Source organism: Saccopteryx leptura, chromosome 3 (genome assembly GCF_036850995.1).
Source record: "Saccopteryx leptura isolate mSacLep1 chromosome 3, mSacLep1_pri_phased_curated, whole genome shotgun sequence".
Taxonomy (NCBI): Eukaryota; Metazoa; Chordata; class Mammalia; order Chiroptera; family Emballonuridae; genus Saccopteryx; species Saccopteryx leptura.
This window is the reverse complement of record NC_089505.1, coordinates 308,532,710-308,549,702: the sequence shown is the minus strand read 5'-3', so window position 1 is coordinate 308,549,702 and position 16,993 is coordinate 308,532,710. Positions and strand designations below refer to the sequence as shown.

Here is a 16,993-nt window from a genome sequence, read left to right as displayed (position 1 = left end):
AGCCAAAAGTCAGTGAAGAAAATGATGATGATTAAGCAAGGTAAAAAAATAGCAATTAAGTTTAGCGATAAAGTTACATATCTTACATAGTGTGTAAGCTAAATTTTGCAATTAAATGTAGCTTTAAGTGTGTAGAGAATAAGTTATGTTAAGTAATAGCACACGAAATGAAAACCTCCTCCGCCAGTCTCCTCCCCCTCCACCAGCATCTTCGCCTGACCTTGAAGGTAAATACACTTCATAAACCAGTTTATTTCTTTACATTCTCTCTTATTATATGTGTGTGTGTGTATATATATATATATATATATATATATATATATATGTATTTGTTATTTATAAGTACATTTTTTTTATTTAAAAGCATATAAAACAAAAAATTTGTGTGGTGTTTGGGGGCCAGAACGGATTCATCGCATTCCCACTAATTTAAATTGGGAAATTCTGTTTGACACACAAGCAAATTGAGCCATGAGCTCGGCCATGAAACGAATTAAACTCGTGTGTCAAGGTACCACTGTACTTCATTAATGAGACTTATATTAACTATAATAAGATCAAGCTAGATTCTAAAAAGTAAAAAATAACGTTCTTCTTTTTGCAGAATACACCCGTAGTGCTGTCCCTGCCACATTACTCAGAAGGAACACGATCTTTAGTTCTCCATCTTTACTGGGAACCTATTTTTTAATTAGTTGATTTGCAAGTCTCAAGAAGTTATTTAATGGTGGATCTCTATTTCCAATAATTCTGTTATTGTGCCTATGATGAGGCTGGTGGTGGTTTTTTTTAAAACAGATACTATTGCAAGCTTTATGCAGTTGATACCTGTCCACAAGGTGTTAGTGAACAGACTGACCCTAATCCATTCAGTGAACATGCATGAAACTCTACAGTGTGCTGGGTTTTAGAACCCCTTCGCATCAGGAGGCCACATTGCACACGTGCACATGCAAAGAGGCCCATGCATTTCTGCAGTTGTCCAGACCTAGTCTGCTCCCCGTAGATTAAAGCCAAATTGAGCTATTTTAACCCAAGCATTTTGGCATAGTGCAGTTATAGTTCAGTTAACACTAACTTTATTTTGCCTTTTTTTTCTTTCAGCCTCCTTTTTATTGTCGAGATGTTGCTGAAATGTATGACAACATTCTTCACAAGCCTCTAAATCTGAGGCCAGGAGTGAGCCTCACAGCCTGGTCCATTCTGGAAGAGCTCCTAGAAAAAGACAGGCAAAATCGGCTTGGTGCCAAAGAAGACTTTGTATGTATATCTTTCCCACTTTATTTAGGCTTACTTATGATTTGAAGATAAAGCCTTATTTTATGTGGTATTTAATGGTATGAATACAGCTCTTAAAGAGCACCATGAAAATGCGTAGCTTGCCCAAGCAGATTTCACCCGTGTTCGTAGACAGAATGGCACAGAGTTGAAGCACCGCACGTGCATCCTCTTGTTTGATCCCCATGACGGATCGATCTTCTCTTCATCCCTCAACATCTATTATTTATTTGGTTTTTATTTATTAGAATTTTTTTCTCTCCTCCCTTTTTAAAAATAGTTGTGGCATGCATTTTTAATTACCTGAACTTTTAGATCATTTTGTTTAGCAAGAATTTAAGTGCTTCCTTACTGCATGAGGCAGTGTATTTTACCTTGAACTGACATTAAGTACCTTTTTTTTTCCTGTGAATTTGGTGATATTTTCTTGAGATATATGGTTTTTCTTTTATTAAGTAGGGTAATTAAATTGCTAATATAATTACCAGTGTTATGTTAGTGTGTCAGTATTCATGAACTATTGAGGAACATAAACTTTAAGTGCATTTAAATTTTTCAGAAATTCTTAGGGGCTGTTTATCAATCTTGAACTTGAGCTTTGAATAACAAACTTGTGTGCTACTGATTGTCGCCTCCTACACTCCCCAGTTCAGCAGATGACTCTGTCAACAGTTCTGTCTCCAGCTTGGATCCCACAGTCCGTTGTTTCAGTCAGCCTTGCTAATACTTGGCACCCCCGTGCCCCTCAATCCTTTTATTGACTTCAGAAGTCACAAGCCCAGGTGAATCCAGCTGTCATCTCTGGGCTGCTCTACGCTGCTGAAGAAAGTTTCACAGCTAGGCTAAAAAGGGTTCCTGAACCCAATCCCAATGTGTCTGTGTCTATACTAACAAGAAATATTCAGACACCAGTAGGATGACACAGTTTTTAAGTGTTTATAATGAAATATTTATAGCCACTCAAGAGGCCTTTTTGGTCCTTTGGGAGGAGATATCTGTAATTCTAGCAGAAATTATTACCTAACAGATTTCAATGTGTTTAAAAATAATTAAATAGGAGGATGCTCTTTGCAAGGTGAAACTTGTCGCACAAATTAAAACTAAATACAACCTGACCAGGTGGTGGCCCAGTGGATAAAGCACCGATCTCGGATGCTGAGGACCCAGGTTTAAAACCCCAAAGTCACTGGCTTGAGTGTGGGATCATAGACATGACCCCATGGTCACTGGCTTAAGCCCAAAGGTCGTTGGCTTGAGCAAGGGGTCACTGGCTAAGCTGAAGTGCCCTGGTCAAGGTACATATGAGAAAGCAATTAATGAATAACTAAGGTGCCACAAGTATGAGTTGATGCTTCTCAACTCTCTCCCTTTCTGTCTGTCTGTCTCTGTTACTAAAACAAATACATACATACATACATATATACATACAATAGGGGAAAACTTGGGAAATGTATGTAAGTTAAGTGTTTTTCACTCAGAAGCATTTGCTACTGAAACCCAGCATTAATACTGAAGAGATTCTGGTGCCAATTTCAATATGTGTATATGTGGAGGCTTCCCCACACCAGTAAGCAGTCCTCAGGGTGTCTGAGAGTTCAGCTCAATTCTGACATTATCTACCCTGAAACAAAATCAGATTTCATAAGAAAAGGGCTCAGTCCCATAAGACTGCCCTCCATTTCAGGACCAGTCATAGGCCCAGATTGTTACCTAAGCTCTGACAGACTGGCTCTAAATCAGAGGTTCCCACAGCCCCTCCTTGGGTTTGATTAATATACTAGAATGACTCAAAGAATTCAAGAAAACCTGTTTACTTACTCGATTACCGATTTATTACAAAGGATATAAATCTATAGCCAGATGAAGGAATACATAGGGCAAGATCCCAAACAAAGGAGCTTCTGTCCAAATGGAGCTTGGGGCCCGGCAAGGTGGCGTGTGGAAACATTCCCAACTTGGGAGCTCTCTGATAAAGGACTGATGAAATGTCATTTTGGGTTTTTTTGGAGTCTTCGTTACATAGTCATGATGACTAAGTTACTGGCCATTGGCAATTGAATCAACTGCTTTCCTTTCCCCAGAGGTTTGGAGAGGAAGGTTGGGACTGAAAGTTTTTAACTTTCTAATCACATGGTTGGTTCTCTTGGCAGCCAGTCCTCATCTTTGGGTGGGGTCCAAAAGTCACCTTATTGACATAACAAGAGTCACCACTTACTTTTATCACTTAGGAAATTCCAGGGGGTTTGGGAGCTTTGTGCCAGAAACTGGATAAAGACCAAATGCATACATACAATATTTCATACAATGGATCACAATATCACATGGTTGTATTGGAAGGAAGCACAGTGAAGTCATAGTCGTCAGTCTCTCTGTGCTTTACCACTTTCTGATAATGCCCTGTCTTTCTCTTTCCAGTTTATTGTCCTACTTTTTGTAGAAACTGTTTCAGATCTTCTCCACAGATTTCCAGATTCCTTTTCTTCACTTTTAGTGGATGATTTTACAGCGAAAATAGAATCATCAGAGCAGAACTAACTCAATTTCTTGCTAGTGAATTCACAGACCTACATATACCTTGCTCTGGTCATATTTTTTTTCTTTTATACTGGAAAAGTTCAGTTTCTTCCTGTGCTGGATCCCAACCCCTTGCAGGGAATGTTATGCAAGCTTTTTTCCTGCAGAGATAACTGCACCCTTTTGTTCTAGTTCCTTCCAATCAATAATTAAACATTATCAAGTCTTTTGCTTCTTAAACCCAAACCTTTGACCCAGTAGAGTTAATACTGCAAGGTAATACTCTTTTTTCCCTTCATAGCCAAATTCATTGAGAGTTTCTATATGCATTCTCCCTTTCCCAGTTTCATCTTATTTTTCAGTTCACCACAAAATAGCTGCTGGAATTAATGACTACTTCTATTCCTCAACTTGCATTCTCAGCAGCACTTAAACTTCCAACACTCTCTGCTCCCTAGGCATCTGCAAGAGCACGGACTTGTCTTGTGCTCTCCTTTCTGTGTTTCTGGGCCCTCTAGAATCTCCAGTGTGAGCTCTTCTTCAACCTGACCATTAAGTGTTACAGTCCCTTGTGGTTGTCCTAAAACCCTCTTTTCTTCTACTGCGCTGTCTTCTGGACAGTCTCAATGTTCCCTGTGGCTTTGGTTACCCTCATGTCTTTTGTCTTACACATTTTTTTTTTTTTTGTGACAGAGACAGAGGGAGAGATAGGGACAGACAGACAGGAAGGGAGAGAGATGAGAAGCATCAATTCTTCATTGTGGCTCCTTAGTCTCCTTAGTTGTTCATTGATTGCTTTCTCATATGTGCCTTGACCCGGGGGGCTACAGAGCGAGTTACCCCTTGCTCAAGCCAATAATCTTTGGCTCAAGCCAGCGACCTTGGGCTTCAAGCCAGTGACCTTTGGGCTCAAGCCAACGACCATGGGGTCATGTCTATGATCCCACGCTCAAGCCAGTGAGCCCATGCTCAAGCTGGCGACATGAAGGTTTCGAATCTGGGTCCTGTGCATCCCAGTCTGATGCTCTGTCCACTGTACCACCACCTGGTCAGGCTTGTCTTACACATTTTTATCCTCAGTCCAAACCTCTCTTCTGAACTCTGTATTCATACTGTTTCTGCCTATTCAGCACTACCCCTTGCATTTCATGAGAATACCTCAAACATGGCATGTTCAAAATTGAACTCCTGCCATCTTCCTTCCATGATCCTCAGGTCAGAAATCTGACAGACATTCCTTTTTTTTTTTTTAAGTGAGAGGAGAGGAGGAGATAGAAAGACTCATTCCTGTATGTGCCCTGACGGGGATCCACTGACAACACTTGTTTGGAGCTGATTCTAAAATCAACTGAGCTATCCTCAGCGCCCGGGATAATGCTTGGACCCGGAGCCACTGGCTGCAGGAAGGGGGTGGGGCGGAGAAGGAGATGGTCACTTCTTATGTGTGCCCTGACTGGTATTGAACCCAGGATATCCACATGCTGGGCCAACACTTTCTCCACTGAACCAACTGGCCAGGGCCCAGCATTCTTTTTTTGTTTGTTTTTTACATTTATGTATTTATTGGTATTTTTGTTAAGAAAAAAATGTGAAAAATTCAAATCATTTTTCAGAGTACACAATGAAAAATGTAACCTTCTACCCCAGATCTCTATCTGTTCTCCAAAAGTCATCACTATCAATATATCTTCCTATTTTTTATCCTCTCAGCAAATTCCCACGATCCTACTCAGCCCCTCTCCAGCAATTTTTTTTTACACAAATGAGGGCACAGTGTACTCTGTTCTATACTTGCTTTTATCATTTATCCTGGAGATCTTTCTGTATCAATATTCTCTTATATGACTATAAATTTAACATATTATATAATTCTTTCTTACCGTTACTTTCAAATATTTTTTATTAAATTTATTGTGGCGACATTGGTTAAAAAGATTATGTAAAGTTCAGGTGTTGTGTGATTCTGTAATACATCATCTGTATATTACATTATGTGCTCACTGCCCAAAGTTTAATCTCCTTCTGTTACTATATATTTGACCTCCTTTACCCTCTTCAATCTCTCCCTAACCCACCTTGCTGTCTGGTAGCCATGCTGTTATCTGTGTCTCTGAGGTTTTTGTTTTGCTCATTTGATGCTTTCTTTTTTATATCCCACATAGTAGTGAAATCATACGGTTCTTGTCCTTTTATTTTGCTTACCATGATGTGAGTCATTCTTAACTCGTCTCTCTTCCTTATTCCCTATTCAGCAGACAGCAAGATCCCGATGTAATTGCCTCCCTAAATCTTTCCTGCATGCAGCCACTTCTCTCCAGGCCTCCTGCGACTCCTCTTTTTCTGGCATTCTTTTGCTTGGCTATAAAAGTAGCTATTTTTTTATGTTGTTATGACTGTCCTGTCCAGTCCCCCTTTACAGAGTGGTCTTTAAGAACAAACCAAGAAAACCTCATCATGTTTGTGACATTACCTTCCTAAAACTCCTCAATGGCTTCCTATAACATTGGAATAAAATGTAAAAATTTCGAATGTAGGCCAGTCTGATACGGCTCGTTTACCTCTTGTGTGATAGTCCCCATTTCACTCTGTTCTCCAACTATAAGGACTCTCATTTTCTTGACCAGATGAAGCTCTTTGCCACCTCTAGGCCTTCATATTCTGCCTGGAATGTTCTCCCTTTATTCTTTTTATTTTTTAACTTAATTGGGATGACATTGGTTAGTAAGATTATGTTTCAAGTATACAGTTCCACAGTACATTATTTGTGTATTGCATTGTGTGCTCACCACCGAAAGTCTAGTCTCTCTCTGTCGCTATGTATTTGACCCCTGTCCTCTTCATCCTTCCTCCACCCCTTGTCCCCCTGGTAACCACTCTGCTGTTGCCTGTGTCTATGAGTTTGTTTGTTGCTTTTTGTTTTGTATCCCCACGTACTTCATTCTTTTGGCTAGCTAATTCTTACTCATCTTTCAGAACTCTGGTCAGATACCACATTCTCTAGAAAATCTTTTTAAACTCACCAAACTAGGTAGGATCCTACTTTCTATACTCCATGGCACCCTGCAGGGGAAAAAGTTGGAATCAGTTCTCTGCCAACCTTTGATAGTAGGAACCTGGAGTGGAATAGTTTTTGGTAGTAGAACTCATCATCTTGGTTTTATCTCTGCCCCACTGTGTAAAACTCTCTTGCCTCACTTCTTCTTTACCCCCCCATTCAGATAACTAATAATTCTTTGTACCTGTGTAGTGCTTTCATCTTTTTATGCCACTCTTATTTTTACATTTTCCATTTATCTTTAAAACAACCCATTAAGTATGTAGGGCAGAAATGTTAACTCCATTTTACCTATGAGCAAGTTATGATAGTGAAGAGGATATAAATCTGTCATGTCTGCTCAAGTAGTCTTTCTGCTTCCACTTTGCCACCTGAATAACAAACATGTATCTAAAAAGGATTATTGAGGGGCAAAATGCTAATGTTTGGCTGGCTTCATAAAATTCTCCTGTGAGTACTTAATATATTCTTCAGCATTAGTTTAAAAACATATGTATTTTCTTTAATATTCTAGCTTGAAATTCAGAATCACCCCTTTTTCGAATCACTCAGTTGGACTGACCTTGTACAAAAGAAGATTCCACCACCATTTAATCCTAATGTAGTAAGTATATATATCCAAGTCCTTCCTACTAATATAGAGAAATGTAGAACTGTATAGCTCATCATAATTTCAGCAAAGACCTCAAAATCTAACCTGAATAAAATTGAATCACTACATAAATGTTTGTGAAATATATCACTCAGGATTGTCTAGTACAACTAATAACTTCAAGATGACTAATAAAATTATAGCAATATTAGACTGATAAAAATATCTCCCTGTACAATAATTGTGAAGTGTTTCCTGGAGCATGAATAAAGAAAAGGTGAGCTCAATAGGTTAAAAAAAAAAGATGCAAATTAAACTATGAGGTATCATTTTTATACTCATAAGTCAACAAACATTTTAAATAACACTAATGCACAGTTTTTTCTAGATTGATATAAAACCAGATACAGGCAAACATATTTAATGGTAACATAAATTGTTACATGTATTTCGGAAAGCAGTAAAACATTATTTTAAAAATGTTCATGTTAGCTTGACTTGTTAAATCTAATGATGGAACTATTTTACCTGAAAATGGATATTATTTTAAAGCAGAAAAGCTACATTAAAGAACTGTTTACAGGGTTAACAATATTGAGAAATCATCAGTAGGTCAATAATGTTACTGTTGATAACTTCATATATTTAAGCATATATACTTTTAAGCATTACGATATGTAATTTATTCCTCAAATAAGCTATCATGGTACTGCTATTATTGTTCTTATTATTATACTTGTTTTATAAATGGGAACTCAGAGATGTCACATACCCTGATTAAAAAGTAGCAGAACAAGGATTCAAACCAGTGCCTGATTCCAAAGTCATTATTTTTTCCATGTTTCTTATGGGTCTACAGCCCTTTCATGTTAAGTAAGTGATAATAATGATAATAAATATAAAAATGAGACACTTGGAAATCCTTAAAATGTTATATGAAAACATGGTAATTATAATTTTTGTGATTTACAATTATAGCAGTAAAAATAATTGATAAGGACTCAAAGGGAATATAAACTAAGATTGATTTGGGGTTGCAGGATCATAGGTGAATCTGCTTTCCTTTTATTTAAAGTTTTTTGGTGTTGCTGTAAAACTCTTGAAGTACTTTTTGTAAATTAGAGCAGGATAAGGAAATCACTTCAGGAAAGTAAGTATTATATAATCTATTCATACTTTTTTTAAAGGTCAGCTTCAGTGCATGACTTATTGCTGGTATTAATAATTGTGATATCATGCACTTATAAACATAACAGTATTTGTTGATTGAATGATTTCACATAGCTCATCCAGGAGTGACTATTTCAGATGCTATTCTATTAGATACAATTTCTGTCCCTATTTCTAGTATTTGCAATAAGAACCTTGGATCTTTAAGAATAATTTAATTTATCCCTTTATAGTGAGAGTCCTGCTCAGTTTTGTCATTCTCACATAAATATGTCATCAGGCACATTAAAGACTTAGGGACTCCACTTAAGCAACATTGGAAATGGAAACAGTGTTGACTTCAGAGTCAGATACCTTCAGGTTTGGATTCCTGTTCTTCTATGACTAATTAATTAAACTTTTTAAATCAAGACCCACAACTGAGAAGCCATAAGAGAAAAAAAAATTGGTAAATTTGACCACATAAAATTTAGAAATGTCTGCATGAAAAAAAAAAACTGCAAATAACAAACTAGGCAAAATTTCCTTAGTACATAAAGCATTCTTATAAGTTAATGAGGGTAAAAAAGACCATCAACCAGTAGAAACAGGATAAAAGACACAAAGTATGCAATAACAGAAAAATAAATACAGGTGGTTTTTAAGTATATGAAAAGGTGTTCAAACTCAGGGACAGTTGAAGAAATACAAAGTAAAACCTTAACAGGTTACTATTTTTCACCTAACAGATTAACAGAGATCAAAATGGCCAATGGTAACGCAGTGGATAGAGCATTGACCCAGAATGCTGAAGTCGCCGGTTTGAAACCGGAAGGTCACTGGCTGAAGCACAGGCTCGCCAGCTTGACTACAGATTATCAACAGGATCCCAAGGTTGTTGGCTTGAGCCCAAGGTGGCTAGCTTGAGCAAGGAGTCACTAGGCTGGCTTGAACCACACACATACCCCGTCAAGGCATATAGGAGAAGCAATCAATGCACAGCTAAAGTGAAGCGATGACAAGTTGATTCTTCTAGCTCCCATTCTGTCTATTTTTTAAAAAGCTAGAGCATTGGCCCGGCGTGTGGATGTCCCAGGTTCAATTCCCAGTCAGGGCACACAGGAGAAGCACCCATCTGCTTCTCTACCCTTCCCCCTCCTCTTTCTCTCTAATTTTCTCTTCCCCTCCTGCAGCCAAGGCTCCATTGGAGCAAAGTTGGCCCAGGCGCTGAGGATGGTTCCATGGCCTCCGCCTCGGGCGCTAGAATGGCTCCAGCAGCAACAGAGCAATGGCCCAGATAGGCAGAGCATCACCCCCTGGTTGGCATGTTGGGTGGATCCCAGTCAGGCGCATGCAGGAGTTTGTCTGACTGCCTCCCTGCTTCTGACTTCAGAAAAATACAAAAAAAAAAAAAGCTATAGTAGGATAAAGTAGATATTCTCGTTCTCTATACTCAATACTTGTTTCTTTTTTACTTACCCCTGACAACAGTCCTATGAAATAGTGCTGTTAGTTTACACATAATACTGGGGACTGAATTTAGGCACAGACAAGGTTAAGTAACTTGCCCACAGTTTAGTTCAAGTTGCAGAACTAGAATTTGAGAACTCTGTAGACAGAGCCATCGCTCGCTTTTTTTTTTTAATTTTTGTAACCCAGTTTTTATCTGTTAATATTTTGAAAGGGGATAGGCCATTTGCTTATATGAAGATTGTAAAGGAAGATTAAGATAACCAGAATTGAGAAACCAGATGGGCAGGCATTCAGTGGAAGCTCAAATGCAAAATGCTATCTTGAAAACCTACCCGAATCCCTTTTCTAACCTAGAGGTGATGGGTAGAGAGAAAGGGGATCATTTGCAGGGACTGAGATTCAAATTAACATAGGTAAGGATTCTGTTATGCTAGCCTTCCTCACCCTTCTCTCTCTTCTCACTCCACTCAACAAGAAACTTGTTAGAAGGACCTCACCTGAGTAATAAAAGGAGAGAATGTTTGAAAGCAACGATGAAGTAAGAAGACATCTAAACTTGCCAAGAATAAATATACAAATTTACAAAGGGTTTTTAAAGAAGAACTGAATTAATGAAAAAAACTAAGGTGAATAATAATATTCTTCTGTTTCAGGCAGGACCAGATGACATTAGGAACTTTGATGCAGCATTTACAGAAGAAACAGTTCCGTATTCTGTGTGTGTGTCTTCTGACTATTCTATAGTGAATGCCAGCGTACTGGAGGCTGATGATGCATTCGTTGGTTTCTCTTATGCACCTCCTTCAGAAGACTTATTTTTGTGAACATTTGCCATCTGGAAACCATTGAGCAAATATAAGCCTACATACAGATGAGACTGAAACTCCTGTTTGTGTGAATATATTCAAATATGTTTAACTAGTGCCTCATTTTTACATGTAATGTTAACAACTATGAAAAATGTATTTTTTGCTGTATGCAAGAAAATAGGGCATTTCAAAGAGCCAAGTTTTGAATTAAAATTTGTATTCTTGTTTATTAAGCTTATTTTTAAACAGAAATTTTAAAACCTATTGTTCTTAGTATTAACCTATTTTTAAAGAATACTTTTTTGCTAATGACTGTTCTTTTTCCCTCTAAGTTTACACTAACATCTACTGAAGATAGACTGTTTTTCAACAGCCTGTTTCAGTTCAGTTAACATAGATAAATGCCTTTATAAATCTCTACTTTGACCTTTGTTCTCAGATCAGAACTATGCAATTGGTACAAGGCTGTGTAAGAGGAAACCGTATCTGTTCATAATAAATCACTGCTTGAAATAATCAGTTGTTAGGATTAAAATGTAAAAGCATAGTTAATACATTGACTGCTAATTAACACTTTGAATAAGTGTTCCTTCTGCAGATCAAATTAAGAAGTAACAAAAGGAAATCCTTTGCTTTTGAAATACCAATTTAAATTTGTGAATTATTTTCCTCTGGAGTAAAAGTAAACGTTTAATATTAATTTTAAATGTTTCAAAGATCTGAAGGGTAATAAAGTACTACTGGATTTTTTTTTCTAGGTGGTGCCAAAATGAATGTCTCTGTGTCCTGTATTTATATTACAAATACTTTCTATTTATGTTCTTTTTGTCCTTTTGAACATTTAATACATTGTTAAGTAGGTCTAAGTCTTGGTAGTTATAGCTTTCTAACACTGCCTCCTTAATGGGTTAAGTGAAAAATATTGATCTTTCTAAAATACTTACCTAATTGGGAATTAAAAAGTAGAATAGTAAATTTTTGGATCAATATAAATATATACAGTTTCACTACAGTGTAACAAGTTAAAAATAATTCAGACTGATGCCTAGTCAGTATCTTATATATCTTAGAAAATGTATGGGAACTTGAACTTACAGTCATACTGCAAACCAACTAACTTGTATGCTTGTAATTGTAAAAGAGTATAGCTCTAGAAAAACTAAAAAAGAATGCTTATCTCGGAATTCCGATTTTTAGTTTATAGGGATTTCTCAAGTCATGTAGGAAACATTGTAAGAGTTTAGTGACCCAGTTTAGATGCTTCAAGAATAAGCATTCTTTCCATGTATTTTCTCTTAAGAAATAAATCACAAAAGCATTTCATACTAATACCCTTTGCCCAGAAATGTTCAGCAGAATGGGGAAAAGGGAGTGTGCTTTTCTTTGATTAATAATATTTGCACTCAGTACACTGAATCTTCCTTTAGAGGTGAGACTTTAATAGTGACACTATAAATATTTGATTTATTTGACACTACTATAAGTTCTGCTTTTAGATAAAGCTCTTTGCTTATTATAAAGCAAAATAAAAACTAGTTTCTTCTATGATTTTTTTTTACTCAGCCACTCATTAATTAAACTGCCAAAAATTAAAGTGCAATATTATATATTTTTAAGAACAAATTTAAAATAGAATGTTGATGTTTTTTGGATCTCAAAAAATACAGATCTTACATGGTATAATAAAACTAACAAAAAGAGTAATGATCATCTAATGCTTGTCATTTAAAATTGATAGTTACAGTAGTCATTACAAAATGAATTATAGATATGTAAGGAAGACAAGTAGAATTTTAACTAAATGTTTGGACATAAATAAAAATTACTAGATTATTTCATATCCCAAGATGATTGTTCATTTATACCCATTAGAGTACATCAGTGAGTTTCAGGTGGCTTAAGTACCTTGAAGTGATATACCAAGTTCTGTGTGTAAAGGACATCGATTTAGGGCAGGGAGTGTTACATAGTTTTGTTCAGGTGCTCAAAAGGACTCACTGCTATAAGAAAATTGTCTTCCACCTGACCTGTGATGGCACAGTGGATAAAGCCTTGACTTGGAATGCTGAGTTTGCTGGTTTGAAACCCTGGGCTTGCCTGGTCAAGGCACATATGGGAGTTGATGCTTTCTGCTCCTCCCCCCTTCTTTCTCTCTCTCCCCCTTTTGAAAATGAATAAATAATAATAATTTTAAAAGACTGACTTCCTTCGCTGCCATTTTGTTCTCCTTTATATTCCTAATATAAGAGAAATTGCTCTTTACCTTCCCTGAAAGCATTTCAGTTGGAGATTTATATCATTTATTTAGCATTTTTGGTGTCTTACCAATATTATATAATCAGTCCTTTGTAATCCTTTTAACATTCCTTAGTAGTTGAAAGATTTCCTATACAAAAGTATTTTTCATTTTACAATTTCTTTACATTATGCCTATTTTTACAGAGGTAGTTAAATAAAAAAAAATAGCTTTCTCAAAATGTAACTTTAGTTATTGAATGTCAAGATAGTGGAGAATAATTTAAAGCAATGTTACACAAAGAAAAAAGCTAATAGAGAAGTATAAATTTAGCATTTTATTTATGGCAATAAAGTAGCCAAAGGGTACTATAACTAAAAAGTTATTTTTACATATTGTCCTGAAAATGATGAATCTTAAGGGAATAGTGTAAAACAAAACCCCACTTACTGGAAGAACCAGACACAGTGATTTTAGAAACATTGCATGCAAACATGACTTGGAATTTTTACTGTAAATTCTCTTTTTGCAGGAATGGATATCTTTGATTTATCATTTTCTTCTAATATGTTTTCATCATTTTCACTTTTTTTAGGGAACATAGATTTCCACTTCAATATTAGTTAAATCGGCACTGGCCGATTGGCTCAGTGGGTAAAGCATCAGCCTGGCAAGAGGACATCCCAGGTTCAGTCCCCAGTCAGGCCACACATGAGAAATGACCATCTGCTTCCTTTTCCCTCCCTCTCCCTCTCTTCCCCTCTTGGCCTCAGATGGGGGTTGTTGGGTGGATTCCAGTCCTGGGTGCATGCGGTGGCCTGTCTAGCTCTCCTCCTCTCAAATAAATAAGTAAATAAATATATTGGTTAAATCATTGTGAGAAAGTCCAGGAGTGTCTTGACCAGGATAAGCCAGTGTCCCCTTGCTCAAGCCAGCGACCTTAGGGCTCCAACCAGTGACAGCCTTCAGAGTCGAGGCTTTATCCACTGCACCGCCGCCAGTCAGACTGTTTATCCAGTTTTTGGCTATTTTAAGTAATATGAACAGTCATGTATAAATTTTTGTGTGGACATGTGTTTCAAATTCTCTCATATCTTTGTATAATGTGTAATATCTGGCTTGGAATTGTTGGGTCATACAACAACACTATGTTCAGTCCTTTAAAATAGTCCCAGAATGTTTTCGAAATCGCCGGCACCATTTTGCCTTCCCACCTGAAAAATTCTGTTTTTAAAGAAACGGGTGTGGTTGGGCTGTGATAACAATGACAAGAAGGTGTTTATCTTTTTCTCTCTGCTGTGCTTTGCAGAGAGAGCGGGAGTGACTGAAGTGAATAAAGCGCACGTGGGCCAGGCCGTTCTGGTGACTCGAAGGCGCGGACCGGCAGCCTTCGCGCCATCACCGACGTTTAGAAGGTGCGCGCATGCGCGCCAGGGTCTCCCGGTTTCTGGGTCTCAGCTCTAGGAGGCGGGTGGAGGTCGGTGGGTGCAAGGGGGTGTCGCGCGCGGTCGGGCTGGTGTCCACAGTCCGGGGGGTTGCGCTGTGGATGGGAGGGGGCCTGGAAACCAGGGCGTGAGGCCGGGTTCCGTTTCGGCCGCTGTGGTTGTGAGGTGTTTTCCTCCTGACGCGGCCAGGAGCGAAAGAGGACGCGACCGTTCGGGTTCACGCGAACGAACGCGTGGTTCTTTCGAATGAGAGAAGGCTGGTGGAGTCCGTCCACGTGCGCTCCTGCAGTGCTTCCGCGGTGCCCGTGGCTTCCCCCACCCGCGCCCGGGACCTCCGCTCCACACAGGTGATCCCCAGAGCGTTATCTCCAGTTTTTTAAAGCCGCCAAGTCCGCCCGGCCCACGTCGGCCTGGTGCTTATCGGGGTGTCCCAGGTGACTCGACAGCGTTGCCCTCTCTCCCGGAGTCAGGATTTCCACCCACTCCCGTGCCGAAAATTCCCTCCCAGGCGGGTCACCAGGACCAGTGTGACGTCCTTGAACGTCCAGAACCCCCCGCGTCTGTTCCGCCTTATTCCGAACGCCCGAGACTGGACCATCCATCCCAGGACTGTCCGGTAGTCAGTCCGCTGGTTGTGGACTCCGCCTCTGTTCCGACCCACGGTTCGCACTGGCGTGGGCACTGATTTCCGAAATGAAAATCTGACCCTATTACTCCCCCAGTAAAAACGCTGATGGTTTCTGTTCGCCTTGGTAATGATCACGGGCTTCAAAAGCTTTCATAGCCTGACCTGTGGTGACGCAGTGGATAAAGCGTCAACCTGGAAACGCTGAGGTCACCGGTTCGAAACCCTGGGCTTGCCTGGTCAAGGCACATATGGGAGTTGATGCTTCCTGCTCCTCCCCCCTTCTCTCTTTGTCTCTTCCTCTCTCTCTCTCTCTCTCTCTCTCTCTCTCTCTCTCTCCCTCCCTCTCTCTCTCCTTTCTAAAATGAATAAATAAAATAAAATAAAACAAAAAATAAGAAAAGCTTTCATAAACATTTCGTAATGATTTCACCCGTCGTTTCCTTACCAGTAGCCTCCCTTCATTCGCCCCAGCAATCATACGTCCGAATGAAGCACAAGTACAACGTCCTGACCACAGCATACACTTCAGATTATTGTATGAATTTAGGCCCCAGAGAAACGAACTCTGAAGTTTTCCGCCCGTGTAATACCAAAAAGGACGGTCTCAATTACTTTTCTTTGAAAAGGCCTGAACTCCAAGCAGTAGGGAAGGTTACCCCAATCTGTGGGAAACTTTCATTTCTCTTCGCCTCTCCTGCGGTCAGTGAAATCTGATTCATCTACCGAACGTCACCTTCCAAGTAGAATTCATTGCTTCTCTATGAGCCAATACTATGAACAAACTACTGTTTGTTAAACCAAACAGTAGAAAATATCATGACCCCCTACTCAAGGATTAAACTTTGTGAATTATTTATAGATGGTGTTCCTTTTGTGTTCCCTAGTATAATTTTTTACATATCTCATCCCTCACTGTACCCTTTCTGAACAATAGGGACCGTATTTTACTCATCTGTGTCCTTAGTACTAGGATAGTCTGGTATTCTAATACATAGTAAATCCCCAATAAATATATAATAATGAATAAATGTGATGGTTATTATTTCTGACCTCTAAATTGGCAACTCCTTGAAAGCAGGATCCAATCTTAATCCTTAAACTCCTAAGCACCTAATAAGATTACTGACAGATATTGTTTCCAATTATGTTTGCTGTTTAAATGAATTTTACATGGTCCACTCTTGTTACTCTCGTTTAATGTTTTATGTTGGTCACTGATAGAAGAAGACTTAAAGCCAAAAGAGGTTTTATCTAATACTACCCTTTCATTTCCTGCAGGCAAAGACACTGAGCCCGGACAGGTCAGGTCTTGGCTAGGAAATGCTGGGTCTAAAATCAGGTTCTCAGATTTCTTACATTTTATAACTTAGATTGAATTTATGAAGTAACTTTTGCTACTTTCATTTTTTTTTTTTAAACAACACCTGTAAGGGACCTCATCATCCAATATTTATTTCAGCCAGTATTTTTTAAAAATATTTACTCTGTAAAGAGATAGCTGAGGCTGCTGTTCTTAAGTTCCAATCTTGGGGAGACTCTTAAATAATCTAGTGTTGATAAACGTTATTTAGCAAAAGAAACAAAGTTTTGTTTCCCTTTAGGAATTTCTTGAAGTTGGGAATTTTATTTTGTTTTATTTCACTGTCAATTTTAAGTTTCATAGCTTGTAAAGTTTTATTAGAGATCTTCAAATGTACATTTTAAATTATTTTCTTTCTAGGTGTTCTCATATTTTCTATGAGTTTCATCATCTGTAGTCTTTACTAGCAATTGCGGTTAACCAGTAACAGAGAAGAATTGCTATCGAGGAGAAA

The 16,993-nt window shown here is 38.3% G+C and overlaps 1 protein-coding gene across 4 annotated transcripts in view; it reads left to right on the top strand.

Annotated features, from left to right (window-relative positions):
* The window catches only part of SGK3 (serum/glucocorticoid regulated kinase family member 3), a 119,324-nt gene extending 107,684 nt beyond the window's left edge, over positions 1–11,640 (top strand). For all 4 annotated transcript variants that reach the window (XM_066378936.1, XM_066378933.1, XM_066378935.1 and 1 more), the window contains 3 exons: positions 1,105–1,260; positions 7,362–7,451; positions 10,715–11,640. In XM_066378936.1, the coding sequence (XP_066235033.1) occupies positions 1,105–1,260; positions 7,362–7,451; positions 10,715–10,885 (417 nt within the window). In that variant the 3' untranslated portion in view covers positions 10,886–11,640. The remainder of the gene's footprint in view (positions 1–1,104; positions 1,261–7,361; positions 7,452–10,714) is intronic.
* Positions 11,641–16,993: the final 5,353 nt, after the last annotated feature.